Genomic DNA, 13,533 nt, shown 5'->3' with positions numbered 1-13,533 from the left:
TCTGTTAAATCATTGTCTTCTTTCTTTACTTCTTTATTTATTTCTTTTTTATTAATTTTAAATAGGGCAACCTCTGTCCCTTCTACATTCCAATAAAAGTCCCCATACTCAGGTATTACTTTGGTAAGTGCATTTGTTCTTTATGTGATCATTTCAGATTTATTTCCTTTTATCCCATGCTATATCTTCAGCAGTGAAGACATCTCTTTCTATCATATAGAAAAGCAAACAAACAAAAACCAGCTTAATTTTTCAACTGTACAGATGACATGAAGAATGATAATACTAATCTCTTCAGATGTGAGTAATAATAAAAAAGGTGGACTAAATGCTTCACCTGCCTGAAGTGAATGTGTTCAGAGAATAGATGCCATCCCCCAGGGCTGAGTAAGAGTTGCTCTTTCCAGCAGTGTTTGCAAGATTACATCTTCACCTCATTATCAGATAGAGGCACATCTTGCTCTGTGAGTTTCACTTTTAGTAAACCCATACTTACAGGGCATGAAATACTTTTTATAATTATGAGGATATGAAATTAATATTAAATTATATACCAAATATATGACAGTTCACAAATAATACAAAAAGTGAAAATTCTATGGGCCAGGAAGTCTTTTGAATTATTATTTGCAAATACATGGATGATAACTTGGCTTACCTTCATAAAATTCATCATTTCTAAGCCTCATGCTTCCAATACCTGAACACAATGAAGTTTCTGAGTAGTACAGAATACTTAATTATTCAGTTCTTATAATATATGAAACAATCATCAATATGTGTAAAATGATATTGTATGGATATTTTGTTTCACATTATAAAATAATAATAGTTTTGTATCCTTCCTAATACAAAATTTAAACATTATTAATTACTGATGCTATTGATTCATACAAGGTAATATTGATATAGTTACACGCAAAGTGAAGTAAAATGATCTTTTACAGAATTTCAACAATTTCAAAGTTATTTTGTGTCATTTTCAGTTTCTGTGAAGCAGAATATATTTTAGATTCTAAGAAAACTATGTCAAAAGAAATTATTATTAATCATTGGTTCATTTTACTCACATTGTAAGATTACCTGACAAATGAAGCTGAGATTCACATTCATCCACCATTCACTCATTAAGCATTTCAAACATAGGGTATTCTATCTTTCCTTCATACTTGCAATGTGCCAGTATGTTTTCTTTTCACCAGTTTTCGCATTCATTGACAACTTATCTCAAACCATGTTTTAATACTTCCTAGAATTTCCTTCCAGAATTTTTGTTTTGATTTGCTGTATTATTTTTGCTAGAACAAGTTCTTAAAATGCTCCCATTTCTATTATGATAATTCAGCTTACATTTATGTATGGATTACATTCAGACTTGGCACTGTTATTTTAAACCTTGAAATAATGGGGGGGATGACATTAATGCATTGTTTTGCAAGTAGTGATAATTTATGTCATTTATTCATAAAAGGAGTTGTGATAATTATTAGTTCAAGTGTACTGACATATTTAAGGCCTCTTTCACACTATTTAACTGTTGTATCTGATTGGAACAAGAGTGATGGCAAAGATCTTGTCCTTGTAGCACTGGTTGGATTAAAGGATTCAAATGAAAGATAGAAGTTGTGGCTGGATTGAAATGAGGACCAAACAATGTGGGGATAAATGCTGCATGAGGCAGTGTCTGAAATGTTACATGTGATGGGTGAAAGGGTGTAGCAGTGACTAAATGCAGGGGATGTCCTAGGAAAGTAGGGTGTGCAGGGATGATGGCTGGAGCCATGGTTGAAAATGAAATAGGAGTAAAATGTGGCTGGGGCACTGAGTGCAGATGCGCTATAGGGAGGGAGCTGCTGTGGGAGCTTATGGAAGCAGAAACAGCAAAATGCTGCAGGAATGTGTGGTGGTGTATAGTGGTAATGGATGTGTGCTGGTGGACAGGAACTGTTTGCACAGCTGAGGGTGGAGGGAAGGCAGTGGGCCCCGCAGCAGGCAAAACTCGGAGATGCTTCGACAGGAGCTGTTTCTGCATATGCTGCTGGGCTTGTAGCTGGAGTAGCTTGTACTTATCTATTTCATCAGGAGAAAATGTTATCGGCTGCTGAATTAAAGTTGGGGAGAGAGATTTATGAAACACTTCTAATTCATCTTCCACTTTGTTATGCTTCTGCATAGTTCTGTCACAGTAGGAGTTTATATCCCCCCCTACATGATTTATAGACATGCTTACATCTTGTAAGTCTTGATTTATCTGGTCCTCTTTGGTCTCTGTTGAATCAGTTACACCAGTATATCTATTAGATGGAAAAGCACCAAGGAAATCGTTTGTTACCGGGTCACAGCTTCCAAGAAAAGGCTGGCCTTCACTAATTGAAGATTTAAATTGCTCTTTTGTTGCCTGGTTCTTTCTTCTGCTTAAAGACTGAGAGCCCATTACTGGTTTCATGCCTTTGGAGAGAGAGTTACCACATTCAGTGTCTGTAAAAATAGTAAAATTATTTTTTTGTGAGCTTTTGATTTTGTCTTGGTCAAAAGACTTATGACTCTTACTGCCTTTATCATTTGTCCTTTTGCCCGTATGTTGTCTCTTCTCTGAAAAAGGCAATGCTGTTATGGGACAGCTTACTGGTCCAGGCTGAATTTTATGTGGGTTTTGTGGTTGAGTCTCTGATTGCTTTAAATCATTGTTTGAAGAGACCTCAAGCTTAGTTAAATGCTCCTGACATTTCTTGGCTTTTACTTTTTCTAGAAGACCCTTGGCTGTCATGGAAGGCCCTTCTCCATCTGGAATGTTTGATTGTGTGGTATCTGAAGGGCCACCTACACAGTTCCTTCGAAGGTAGTTTAGATTGCCCAAATTGCATTGCCTGCACTTGCCTTTTTCCACATCACAAATGTGAAGGCTAGCCAAAGATCTTTGGCTTCTCTTGTTTTTATTTAAGCAGTAAGCTCTCTGTCTCAAACAAGAGCCTGATTTGCTGTGCTGAGGTCCCGGGCCATTAAAGGGTTTTTCACTAACTCTGTCAAGGGAAATCTGTGTTCTGGAATCACAGTGGGAAATTCTCATGGGTTTGGTCACTGAAAAATGTTGATTTTTACCTAGCTTATATCTTTCTCTGCAGTGACATTTTCTGTGTTTTGACTGTTTTTTAGTTTTAAGTGTGTCCCATAGTTTACCATTCCTGTCTCTCTGGGTGTCTGACTGAGGGCAGTTACTGCTTACTGCCACATCAGACAAGTAGAGGCAATTATGCTTCTTATGTTTCCACATGTGCCTTTCAATTGACTCACATTCTGCTTTACAAACGTAGAACAAATGACTGTTGCTTCTGCCACTGGAGCTGTGACAGGAACAAGTGTTTCTCCAGCTGCACATGTTTCTGAGAGATTCATCCCAAGTTCTGGGATGGTCACTCCGAGGTGGCTTTGGAGAACACCTGTCATAATTTTGTTTTCCACTTGGAGATGCTCTGGTTGCCATACTGATGCTGCAGCTAATTAAACTGTCACTGATATCCTCCCCGTGTTCACCTTGACCCTCTGATGTATGAGGACTCAAATTCCAGTTACACTGGTTTTCTCCATCAAACTCTGAATATGGACTGCAGGGATTCAGTTTATGCTTTTTAGTCCTAGAGAAGTGAGGAGAGCATGAAATATTCTCCTGAGCATTGTGTAGAATTGCCCTTTTGCAACCTTGCCAGTGGACCTTTGAAGGTTCCTTAAATTCTATACCACCAGCATTATCCTTCCTTATGCTCTCCTTCAATGACAGATTAAGATAAGCAGGCACTTCAGGACTTTTCATTTTCAAGTCTCTTAGACTATCATGTTCACTCATGCTAGAATCAGAATCATTGCAGCCCAAATTACATTTGCTCTGGAACTTTTCCCAATCTGGGTTAGCTATAATCATCTTTGGCTTCAGAGATTGATTATCTTGGGTCATTTTTTGTTGTTCTTTAATTAAACCTGAGACTTGGCTCTCTGTCTTTGGCTTCATTTCCAAAGCCTCCTTCTCCAATTCTGTTTTTACATTCTCTAAATTATGTTCATCCTTTGTGTTTCGAGAAAGTTTGAAATCAAAATATAATGGATTACAGCCATAAGATATGCACGGTTCTGTTCTGGTAAAGAAGAGAAGTTCTGTAGGCCACTGCAGAGTGGTGTGGCCATCTTTGCTCTGTACATGGAGGAAGGGCAATGATTTGGATTTCAGATCATGTGGACAACCTTCTGTGCAAAATCTTTGCACATTGTTGCTAACTCTTTCTGCTTCATCTAAAGACTTTACTCTGTCTTCTATTCTGGAGTTAGAATTCAGATGTGCTCTCATCTTCTGCTCACTTGTCCCTGAAGACAAAAACTCATCCAGATTTTCGCACCAACTGTTGTCACCATGCTTGCAAATGTTTAGGGGAGTGGAGGATTCATTTGTTTGGCATGGGAGATTAATGTAGTTTTCTGAAGTGTCATTCAATGCATTCCTAATTTCTTTCTCTCTGCTGGAAAGATTAAAATCACTTTCAGAAAGATGGAGGCTAGACCTAGAGAAAGAAGCATGAATGCCTGTTGCATTTTTCAGTCTCTCATTAAGAGATTCATTTTTCTTTTGTGACATTTTGGAGTTCATTGAGAAGGTACTGCTCAAAACACCCTCCAGATGGCTTGATGAGATAACACCTCTTTCCTTAGCAAGGTGTGGATCTTCATTTGCAAATCTGCAACACATGCATTTCTCTACTGTGTGTTTGACTTTATAGGTGGGCGACTTGTTACAATCAAGGGTGTCTTCTGTGTTCTCACTGAAAACTGAAGCTGAGGATTCTAGTTTTAGATAGGCTTTTTTTGAAAATGAAAAGGAAACTCCTGTTCTATGGTTTGCATTGCTGAGACCTGAAGATGTTTGTGTTATCCTGTTTCCAAATAGGTACCGTCTGTCTGGTTGTAGCTGTTGTTTGTTTGATGTGGCAAATCTCTGCTTATCCATGGTGCTTCTGGAAAGGTTCTTTCCTTTGATAAGAGCACTCTTCATACAGGAGATCTTTCTGCCATTCTTAACTGGGAAAATTCCCTGCTGGAGCTGCTTTTCCATTGCTATCTTGGGGGCCTTGTATGCTGGTCCATTTCCAGAAACACTGTAAATACAGTAAATGAAATTAGTAGCACATTACCATTGGAAACACATCTATGTGCAACTAACATTCTATAGTATTTCTACATTGAGTTGTTTTTCTGTTTATTCTACAAAATAACCATTTTATCACGTGCATGCAAGTCACTTAACTGCTGTACAGCTATGTGGAATGTTCTATTTAATTCTGTTATTTAGAAATGTAAAAAGCAATAACAAGTAAGTAACTTATACAAAAGTTGCAAAACAAAATAAAATTGAGTATTTACATCATAATATAATCTTAGAACCTATGATCTTTAGCAATACAGACTTAACATGTTTCAGTCTTCTAACCAGTACCTTCATAATCTGTAAGAAATTCAAATTTGTAAAGTGTAAAAAAAGTTTTAATTTAATTTTTCAGCCTCAGTATTTAACACTTCAAAATCAAGTTTTTTCCATTTACTTCTGTTGAAGCAAGGTGCTTAGTCATTACTTTTGTCAGTGGTTGATGAGTACAGTAGCAATTAGCTGATGTGTTCAAGCAGGCTCAGTGTTCCCAGGGATTTTGCTTCTTACTCATCAGAACAATTTTATGTCAATTGTGCATTCTCTGTCTTTTGAGGTTTTTCAAGACTGTTGCTTTTTCTGAAGTTCATTAATGATTCAAATAGCAAGCAGAAAATAAACATACATAGAGAGAAATTTTAGGTTAAAATTAGTCTTTTCACAAAGTATCTATCACCTCTTTCCTACAGTAGTGCTCATGATGACAGAGGAAAAGCAACACTATTGCATCTCTTTTCCAACTGCTTATTAGAAATACCATTCTGTTGCTTTTTTTCTTTTTCCATGAACCTGGACAGACTAACTTTTGTTTTCCATATTGTGTTTTCATTATTACTTATTATTTGTTTCTTGGCTATAAAATATTAAAACTCATGTCCTTAAAAACATAACACTTAAATTGTGAAGCACTAACTATATTTTCAATTCCTGTCTTTATACCCACAAAAAAGTGTAGTATCTGGAAGAACCTTCTTTTGTAACTGTTGGAGACTATTAGAGAAATCCACACCTGTTAAAAATAAGTGGCTGTGGACTACTGAGCTCAACTTGAGTACCCACAATATACTATCTATACTCAAGGAAAAATCAAAGAAGAGGGAGTATCCATTGCAAGAGCCAGAGGATAGGGGTAGCTGCTGTGGGATACTATCTTTGAAACATGATAGAAAAACTGTTTTCAGGAAATCTCAACAATGTGGCTGCATACATAAGCTCTGGATAATGATACCAGTTCACATGCCAACACAAATGGAGAACATTTCACAAGGTTCTACCTTAGATAAAGAGATAGAGGCAATCAATGACTTCTAAAAGGGGGAGAATAAGTTTACTGGAAGGAAAACTCCCCTGATGTGTTAACCAATCCCAAGCCATCAGCCCTTAACTGAAGTACGGAGGAATAACACTCAGTGGACTCAACATGCATAGTAAGTCTCAACTGCCTATGGTCTTTTGTTTTAGCTGAGGACAATTTGTGATATCCAAAGTGTACTGAGACCATTTTATTTTTACAGTATTACAACCTGTTATTTTTCCCTGCCCTTATGAATTTTAAGTTACCAACAATAATTTTAGCCACTACTTATTTCACAATTATTTGAGATTATCTGTTTTTATGAATGGGTAAAACTTTTTAAGGATAGTATATCCCATTATTGTATGGAAGTCAAATTTAGGAATTTTATAAAATAGAGACTGTTCCTTAATTATTTCATAATGAGAACTACCTTTTATCCTCTGTCACAATAATCTTACTGCTTTGGTAAACTCTGTTCAAAAGGCATATTAGTATTATTAGTGGGGAGAAGTATTCAAAGACAATGTGTGAGCTATTGAATACTATTCAAACCCAAAGAAAAGAGCTGAAAAGTTTTATTGAAATGTTATTGTAACATGGACACAGAAGGATAAGGAACAACAACATTGTGACTGAATTTTGTCACATTTGCACATTTGTACCATTATTTTTGGATTAAGCAGCATCTATGCTACTTAATTGATAAGTTTGTTTCTTATGGAAAATCTACTTTCTGTCACTGATATTATACTCAACAGGAAATATTCAAATTCTAATGGGAGAATATTAACATTTCTTCTTCCAGATTGCAATACAACATTTCAAGCTTACATGTGAACTCTCGGTGGAAAGTTGGCTCAGAGGTGCATGGCAATAAGCTATGAACTATCCCCTAACATTTTTATTACAGAGGCTGGTAGTCAAAGACTGGTAAGATCTTTTTGCTTCCAGGCAACCTAAGACAGTTCACACATGATATAATATGTGTTCCAATGAAGGGTAAGGCTGGAAGGTTGAAGAAGACAACCTAAGACAGACACAGTCATCTGTCCTATAGCAAAAGCACAGATATTAAGGGCAGAAAGTTCAACAACTGTCCTTAGTAACTCATAAGACCTAAAGGTCAAAGGCATGGCTACAGGAGGATGTTCAATCTTGGCCTTTAGTGTCTTACCTAAATAACAACGGACCTGGTCTGAGGTATGGCTACTCCTGACTCTCAAGGCCAGTTAATGAGAAGTTTAATTTAAGGTGTGTTTACTGAATACTTAGAGAAATGAGGAAGAAAAGTCTGTTCCATATACATGATACCATGTTCCCCTTTTCGGTTAAGGTATATAAGAATGGTGAAAAATAAACTGGTCACAATCAGTGTTAACTGAATCTGCCCTCCTGACATCTAAAAAAAAAAAAAAGATAATTTAATATTTCTCAATTTTGTATTATTTAATGTTAAAATAAATAAAATAGTTATTTATTTAAATATGTGAGTATATGCATAAGGGTGTATATACCATGGTGTACATGGGTACATGGGGATGTCAAATAGATACATTCATAAAATGAGAAATTGCTTGTAAAATAGAACTCATTGACACATTTACCACGGCACAAAATTACCAAAGTATGTATTGAAGACAACTTAAGATCATTATCTTAGTAAATTTATAGTAAAGACCATAATAATTATTACTATGTATGGTCTCTAGGCTCTATGTTAGATACCAAGAATTTATATGAATGTGAGTTGACTTTTAGTTTTCCTTTCCTCTTGTCTCTAGCAGTGTATGTTCCTATTTCTATAAGTTTTCATATTTGTTCTTTCAATTTTTTCTTTGGACCTATATTTAGTTTCAGTGATTTTATTTGCAATACTGAGTAAGAAAGTGACTATTGGGATAAGTATTAAATCTTACTATTGTATTGTTCACCCCAATATTGTCCTCAATTTCTAAAGCAAAGCAACTTCATAAATACATATCTATGGGGGAAAACATATTTTTTCCACAAATAAAAATGTAGCAAGACAGAATGGTGTGTATGTGTGTGTGTATGTTGTTTTTGGTTCTTTTGTAGTGAACTTCTGCTTTCAAAATCAAAATCACTAACAGTTTTCAAATGTTGCAAAAACATCCATAAAGGTATACTATTATATTTAGATATTTTATATAAATTTTAATTTAATTTTGAAACAAGTTTGTTTTACATATCAATCCCAGTTCACGCACCTCCCATCCTCCAGTTTTCCCCCACCAATCCCCATTCCATCCCCTTTCTGCTCCCCAGGGAGGGTGAGGCCTTCTATGAGGAGTCTTCAAAGTCTGTCATATCATTTGGAGAAGGGCTGAGGGCCTCCCCCATGTGTCTAGGCTGAAGTAGTATCTCTCTATGTGGGATGGGCTCCCAAGGTCCATTTGCATACTAGGGATAAATACTGACCCACAACCAGAGGCCCTAGTCCTCCTAACTAAGACCACATTCAGGGAATCTGGGTCGGTAGTTAGATTTCTATATAGAAGTTTTCATTCAGAAAGTGAGTACCTCCTAATGTAATAGATGTTTTCACTGTAGGCCCCAGCTGAGTGTAGCTATCCAAGAGAAGATCAAAGTTGGTTGCCCTACATGAAACTCATAGCCAGTTTTCTGCCAGTGTTTGTTTATCTGTTGGACTCAGATATTCTCACTACGGTAATTCACCTTTCCTTTCCACATGAGGAATCATGTTTTTGAATCATTCTACACAGAGAACATCAATTCTTACAAGGTTAATTTTAAGACATGAGAAGTCAGATGTTAATGAATATGGTAAGATAGAATACAGGAAAAAAAAAAAACACAAAGTACTTATCAAAGGCCTTCATAGGAGGGCCACATTTACTGGCTTTTCAACAAATGTGATTGAGGCTAATAGACCAAAGGCACTTGCCTAGGAAAGGACCCATGATACTTTAAATTATCATTTTGTTTTTAATTTTATTCATTTCTGCTGCAACAAAGAAAATATTTTATAACTCTTAGTGGTTTCTCTTCATCCATGAGGCTGTTTAAGCAAATAGGGCAGTTGGGGAGTAATAGAAAGGAAGAAATAATCTTCATAATTTAAAATTCTTTGTATAGAAAGCTGAACACTTATCCTTTCCAGTAGGATATGTCATGACATATAGAGTGGTTACATTTGAGTGCGTTTGGTGCAGAAGGTTCCCCCACTTAGATACCCTAAATTAAAAGAGTGGATATTTTAATTTGCAAGACCTTAGGTAACCAAAGCAACTAAGTATTTTAGCAAAAGGTTCATCGTCATTACTATTGCATCATCCACGAGACCATCATCCCCTCACATTGCTACCGTCATCAAGATTCCCTTAATGCTTTCTGTTCTTTAATTCAGGACAGGGATGTTGTTGTATAGTTACTGTCTTAGTATAGATGACCACAGGAATGTTTGTAAGGGCAAAAACTCAGATTTTTTGCTGAACAAAATAAATCTGCTCTGGCCTGGGAAGAGGTTTCTGAGGATGTCTTTCTTCCCCATGTATTACTACTGGATTCAATGTGTCCTGTAATTAATCATACAGGAACTTAATGTGTTCTGCGTGTATTCATATGCTCAGGCTTCTAAGCCTTGCTTCAGCAGGTCAGATTTGTTACTAATTCTATTGCATTATTTTGTGTGAATGACATGAGTTCCTCATTGTATAGACTGGTAAAAGGAAAGTACTTAACATAATGTCCACTTTTCTGATTGTGTGGGCCCTTCCAGGAAATCTCTTTACATTAACTACATTTTTACCTTTTATCTTACATTTTAAAATTTTAATATGTTATTACACATTTGATGATAATTAATATATTCTAAACACTTACATATGTAAATATTGTAAATTGGCACTGCCACTATTTCCATGAATAATTGGCCAAAATCATAAGTATAATTTAATGATAATATTTGATCATTAGTTATGGTAATATAACTAAGACATTCACTCTTGTTATTTTATATTGTTTTCTATTTAAACAACAGGAATTTAAATTCTGACAGAGCTATAAATTCATACTTCACCAGCTTGCTGTCAACCACACTAATTACTTATGTTACTTTTACACATTATAATTCACATTAGCACAATTCACAATCTGCAAAGTTAATTGCATTTCAGGTAACAACTTTCAATCATTCAATGCCCATAGACTTTTTTAAGACTGTTAGTTTTCAGTTACAAGTATGTATTGGTGTAATGCTTGTTATAGTATGATTATCAATTAAAATGGCACTGTGCAGTAAATTTAACCACATTAATTATATTTTGTTTGTCTCCCAGACAGGGTAAGTGTCATTTATTCTAGAGTCAAGTTTGAACAAAGGAATTAACAGAGAATGCATTTTCTACCCTAAAGGGGCATTGTTATTTATAGTTTTATTTTTTTATGTTTTTATTCTTAATTTATATATCAGTCCCAGCTCCCTTTCCCTCCCTCTCTCCCTCCCTCCCATGTTCCCCGACCACCCTCCCATCCCATTTCCCTCCACTCTACAGGGAGGGTGGTACCTTCCAAGAGTGGTCAACAGTTTTAAAAACTATCATTGTAGATGCCTGAAGTTAGCCAGACATGACATCGAAGTTTCATAGTTGAATGTACACAGAATATGCATAAGATCAAGCTAGCCAAATCCCCAGCATGGATTAGGGAGGGACTCATGAGGCTCCACCCCAATCTGAGGAGCTATTGGCAACAGATGGCTGCTGGGAAGGGGAGAGTCAGTTGTCTTCAAGAATGTCGGTCCTATGAAGATACCCATCTTCATTCTGGTAGATGAGAAAATGGTACCACATGCGTGAACACACAGGCAGCACTACATATTAAGTATTTAATTACAGATGTGCATGTACATAGTGAATATACAAAGTTGATAAGGAAAAGTGGTAGAGGACAGAGGAATCGGAGAGCAGGGAATGGAGGTTGGATTTGACCCAAGTATGGTATAATACTATACCATAAACACCTGTGTATACATGAATATAAAATAAAACATTTTAAAAATTAGCATTACAAAACTTAAATTTCTGAGGACTTATATTAGAGCAAGTCAAGCAAAAACAGATGACAGTTTATTAGAATTGGTTCCGCAATCACTTCATTAAACAGGGTAATAAACTGACAGCATTGGGAAGAAAAGAAAACATCAAGTGACAAAATTATTAATTAATCAACCATTAACAATCATAATTTTGCCTTCAGGCATATTTACTGATTAATCTGAACTTCTTGTTATAGTAAACCAAGTAGAGTCATTACTGAAATTTTTCAGGATTTGGGAGAAGCATTCTGGACCATCCCACACTTCTACTCCTCACCATTCAGATTGCTGCCGCAGCTCAGCCAGCTGATGGAGTCGCTTAAGTGCTTTTTCTTGTTTCTTCTCATCTTTCCAGGACTTGGAAGCTACATTTCGAGCAAATTCTCGTTGCTTTAATTCTTTCAATCTCTAGATAAAATAATAAAACAGAAGGATACTATAAATAAGTAAACATGCTTTTCTGTCTACAAGAATGATAGTGAAACTTGGTCCTGCATGCAAAGATATCCTTTGGGAGATGGAGAGTAGTAGTATTTCCTCCAATGTTTTGCTCTGCTCCAAGACGAATTTAGTAGATAAATATAGTTGTTAAGTAGGGTGTACCTCAAAGCTTGTCATAGTCAACCTCAGAGTGTGCTATAAAGCTGGGACTTAGTCCTTGGTGGAATCACTTTGGTCACACATCTCACATCTATGTCAATACAGAAAAAAAACCCACAAATTCATGTGTTATTTGCAAAAGGAAAAAATGCCAGAGCTTAAGATTCCCTAACTAGTTCCTACATGTAAAGATGTTCCTGATTAAATAAACTGAGGGGAATCAATGAGCATCTCTCAGTAAATTACTTCTATAACCAAATATTATTTCTAAGTAGAACTTTAAATTCATTTTTAGTTGGAGATATATATATTAAATGCAGTGCAGAATGTTCAGAAATGTTCAGAAATTTAAACTCAGAATTATAGTTTGGCCTTTCTTCACTTAAATTAACCTGAAACACCATTGATGATTATTCTCTAAAACAACTGGTTTAATAGTCAGACTAGATGCTTCTTATTTCCTGTTTGTATCTTACCTTCAAAGACTGCCACACAGCACATTTACCAACATTGAATCAATTGGGAAACAGATGCAATCAAATGAGCATCTTGAAGCTTGGGGCTTAATGCTGAATTGCGAAAGTACTTAAAGATTAGTCTCTTTTGACCCACACAAGATGGTAATAGAATAAAATCTGTCTTCATTGTTAATTTTTTTGTATCAGGCATAAAGTTTTCACCAAGGTAAGGAAAAATTTACAAGCTATCATTAATCTGCTATTTCCTACATATAAAGCAAAGCCCAGTATCTTTAATGATCATTAGCTTCATTCTTGAAACGAAGGTTGTCATGGAAGGTGGTGACCAGGTAGTCAATCTACATTGGGTGCTTAAAGGTGGTCCTTTCTAAGGACAAAATTCTGAGTACATAGAACAAAAACAGCCTGGAACTGGCAACGGCCACAGGGAATGCAGAAGATTCCATCTAAATTCACTTTTTATAAATACTTTGGATATTTCTTGGAAAAGAAAAAGAGAGAAAAGGAAAAAGCCACAAATATTAAAATATGCCCTTTCTTTCAGAAAAGAAAACATAACAAGATAGATCACTAGTTGGCAAGTGCAGCTTAGCATCAGGATGTGACCATGAGTGAGATGATAGCCTTGGTCGGGCAGAAGTAGTCTTGTTTGGTCAGAAGTAGAAAATGTAGTTTTAAAGACCCTATATTTGATGTTTATGCTTCTTCAGACTCCATGTGCTTTATACTCTAAAACTGTAGTGAAACCTTCCCTGATGAGAAAACACTCTTGGAAATTATATTGCATATTTTAAGAGAATACCTAATATACACTTTAACTATGTTGAAAAATGAAGCTGGACATTTTCAATGAAGATGTTAGGTATTATCAACCCATAAAATTTGTCTAATGAGG

The 13,533-nt window shown here is 35.8% G+C and overlaps 1 protein-coding gene across 1 annotated transcript in view; it reads right to left on the bottom strand.

Moving 5' to 3' along the window:
• Nucleotides 1–1,457: 1,457 nt before the first annotated feature.
• Znf804b (zinc finger protein 804B) overlaps nucleotides 1,458–13,533 on the bottom strand; it is a 454,512-nt gene continuing 442,436 nt past the window's right edge. The window contains exons 3-4 of the mRNA XM_051174595.1: nucleotides 11,837–11,967; nucleotides 1,458–5,138 (exon numbers count right to left, since the gene is read on the bottom strand). Of these exons, the coding sequence (XP_051030552.1) occupies nucleotides 1,487–5,138; nucleotides 11,837–11,967 (3,783 nt within the window). The 3' untranslated portion in view covers nucleotides 1,458–1,486. The remainder of the gene's footprint in view (nucleotides 5,139–11,836; nucleotides 11,968–13,533) is intronic.

Source organism: Phodopus roborovskii, unplaced genomic scaffold (assembly GCF_943737965.1).
Source record: "Phodopus roborovskii unplaced genomic scaffold, PHOROB, whole genome shotgun sequence".
Classification (NCBI taxonomy): Eukaryota; Metazoa; Chordata; class Mammalia; order Rodentia; family Cricetidae; genus Phodopus; species Phodopus roborovskii.
The sequence above is the reverse complement of the archived record's forward strand: the minus strand, read 5'-3'. Positions and strand labels throughout refer to the sequence as shown.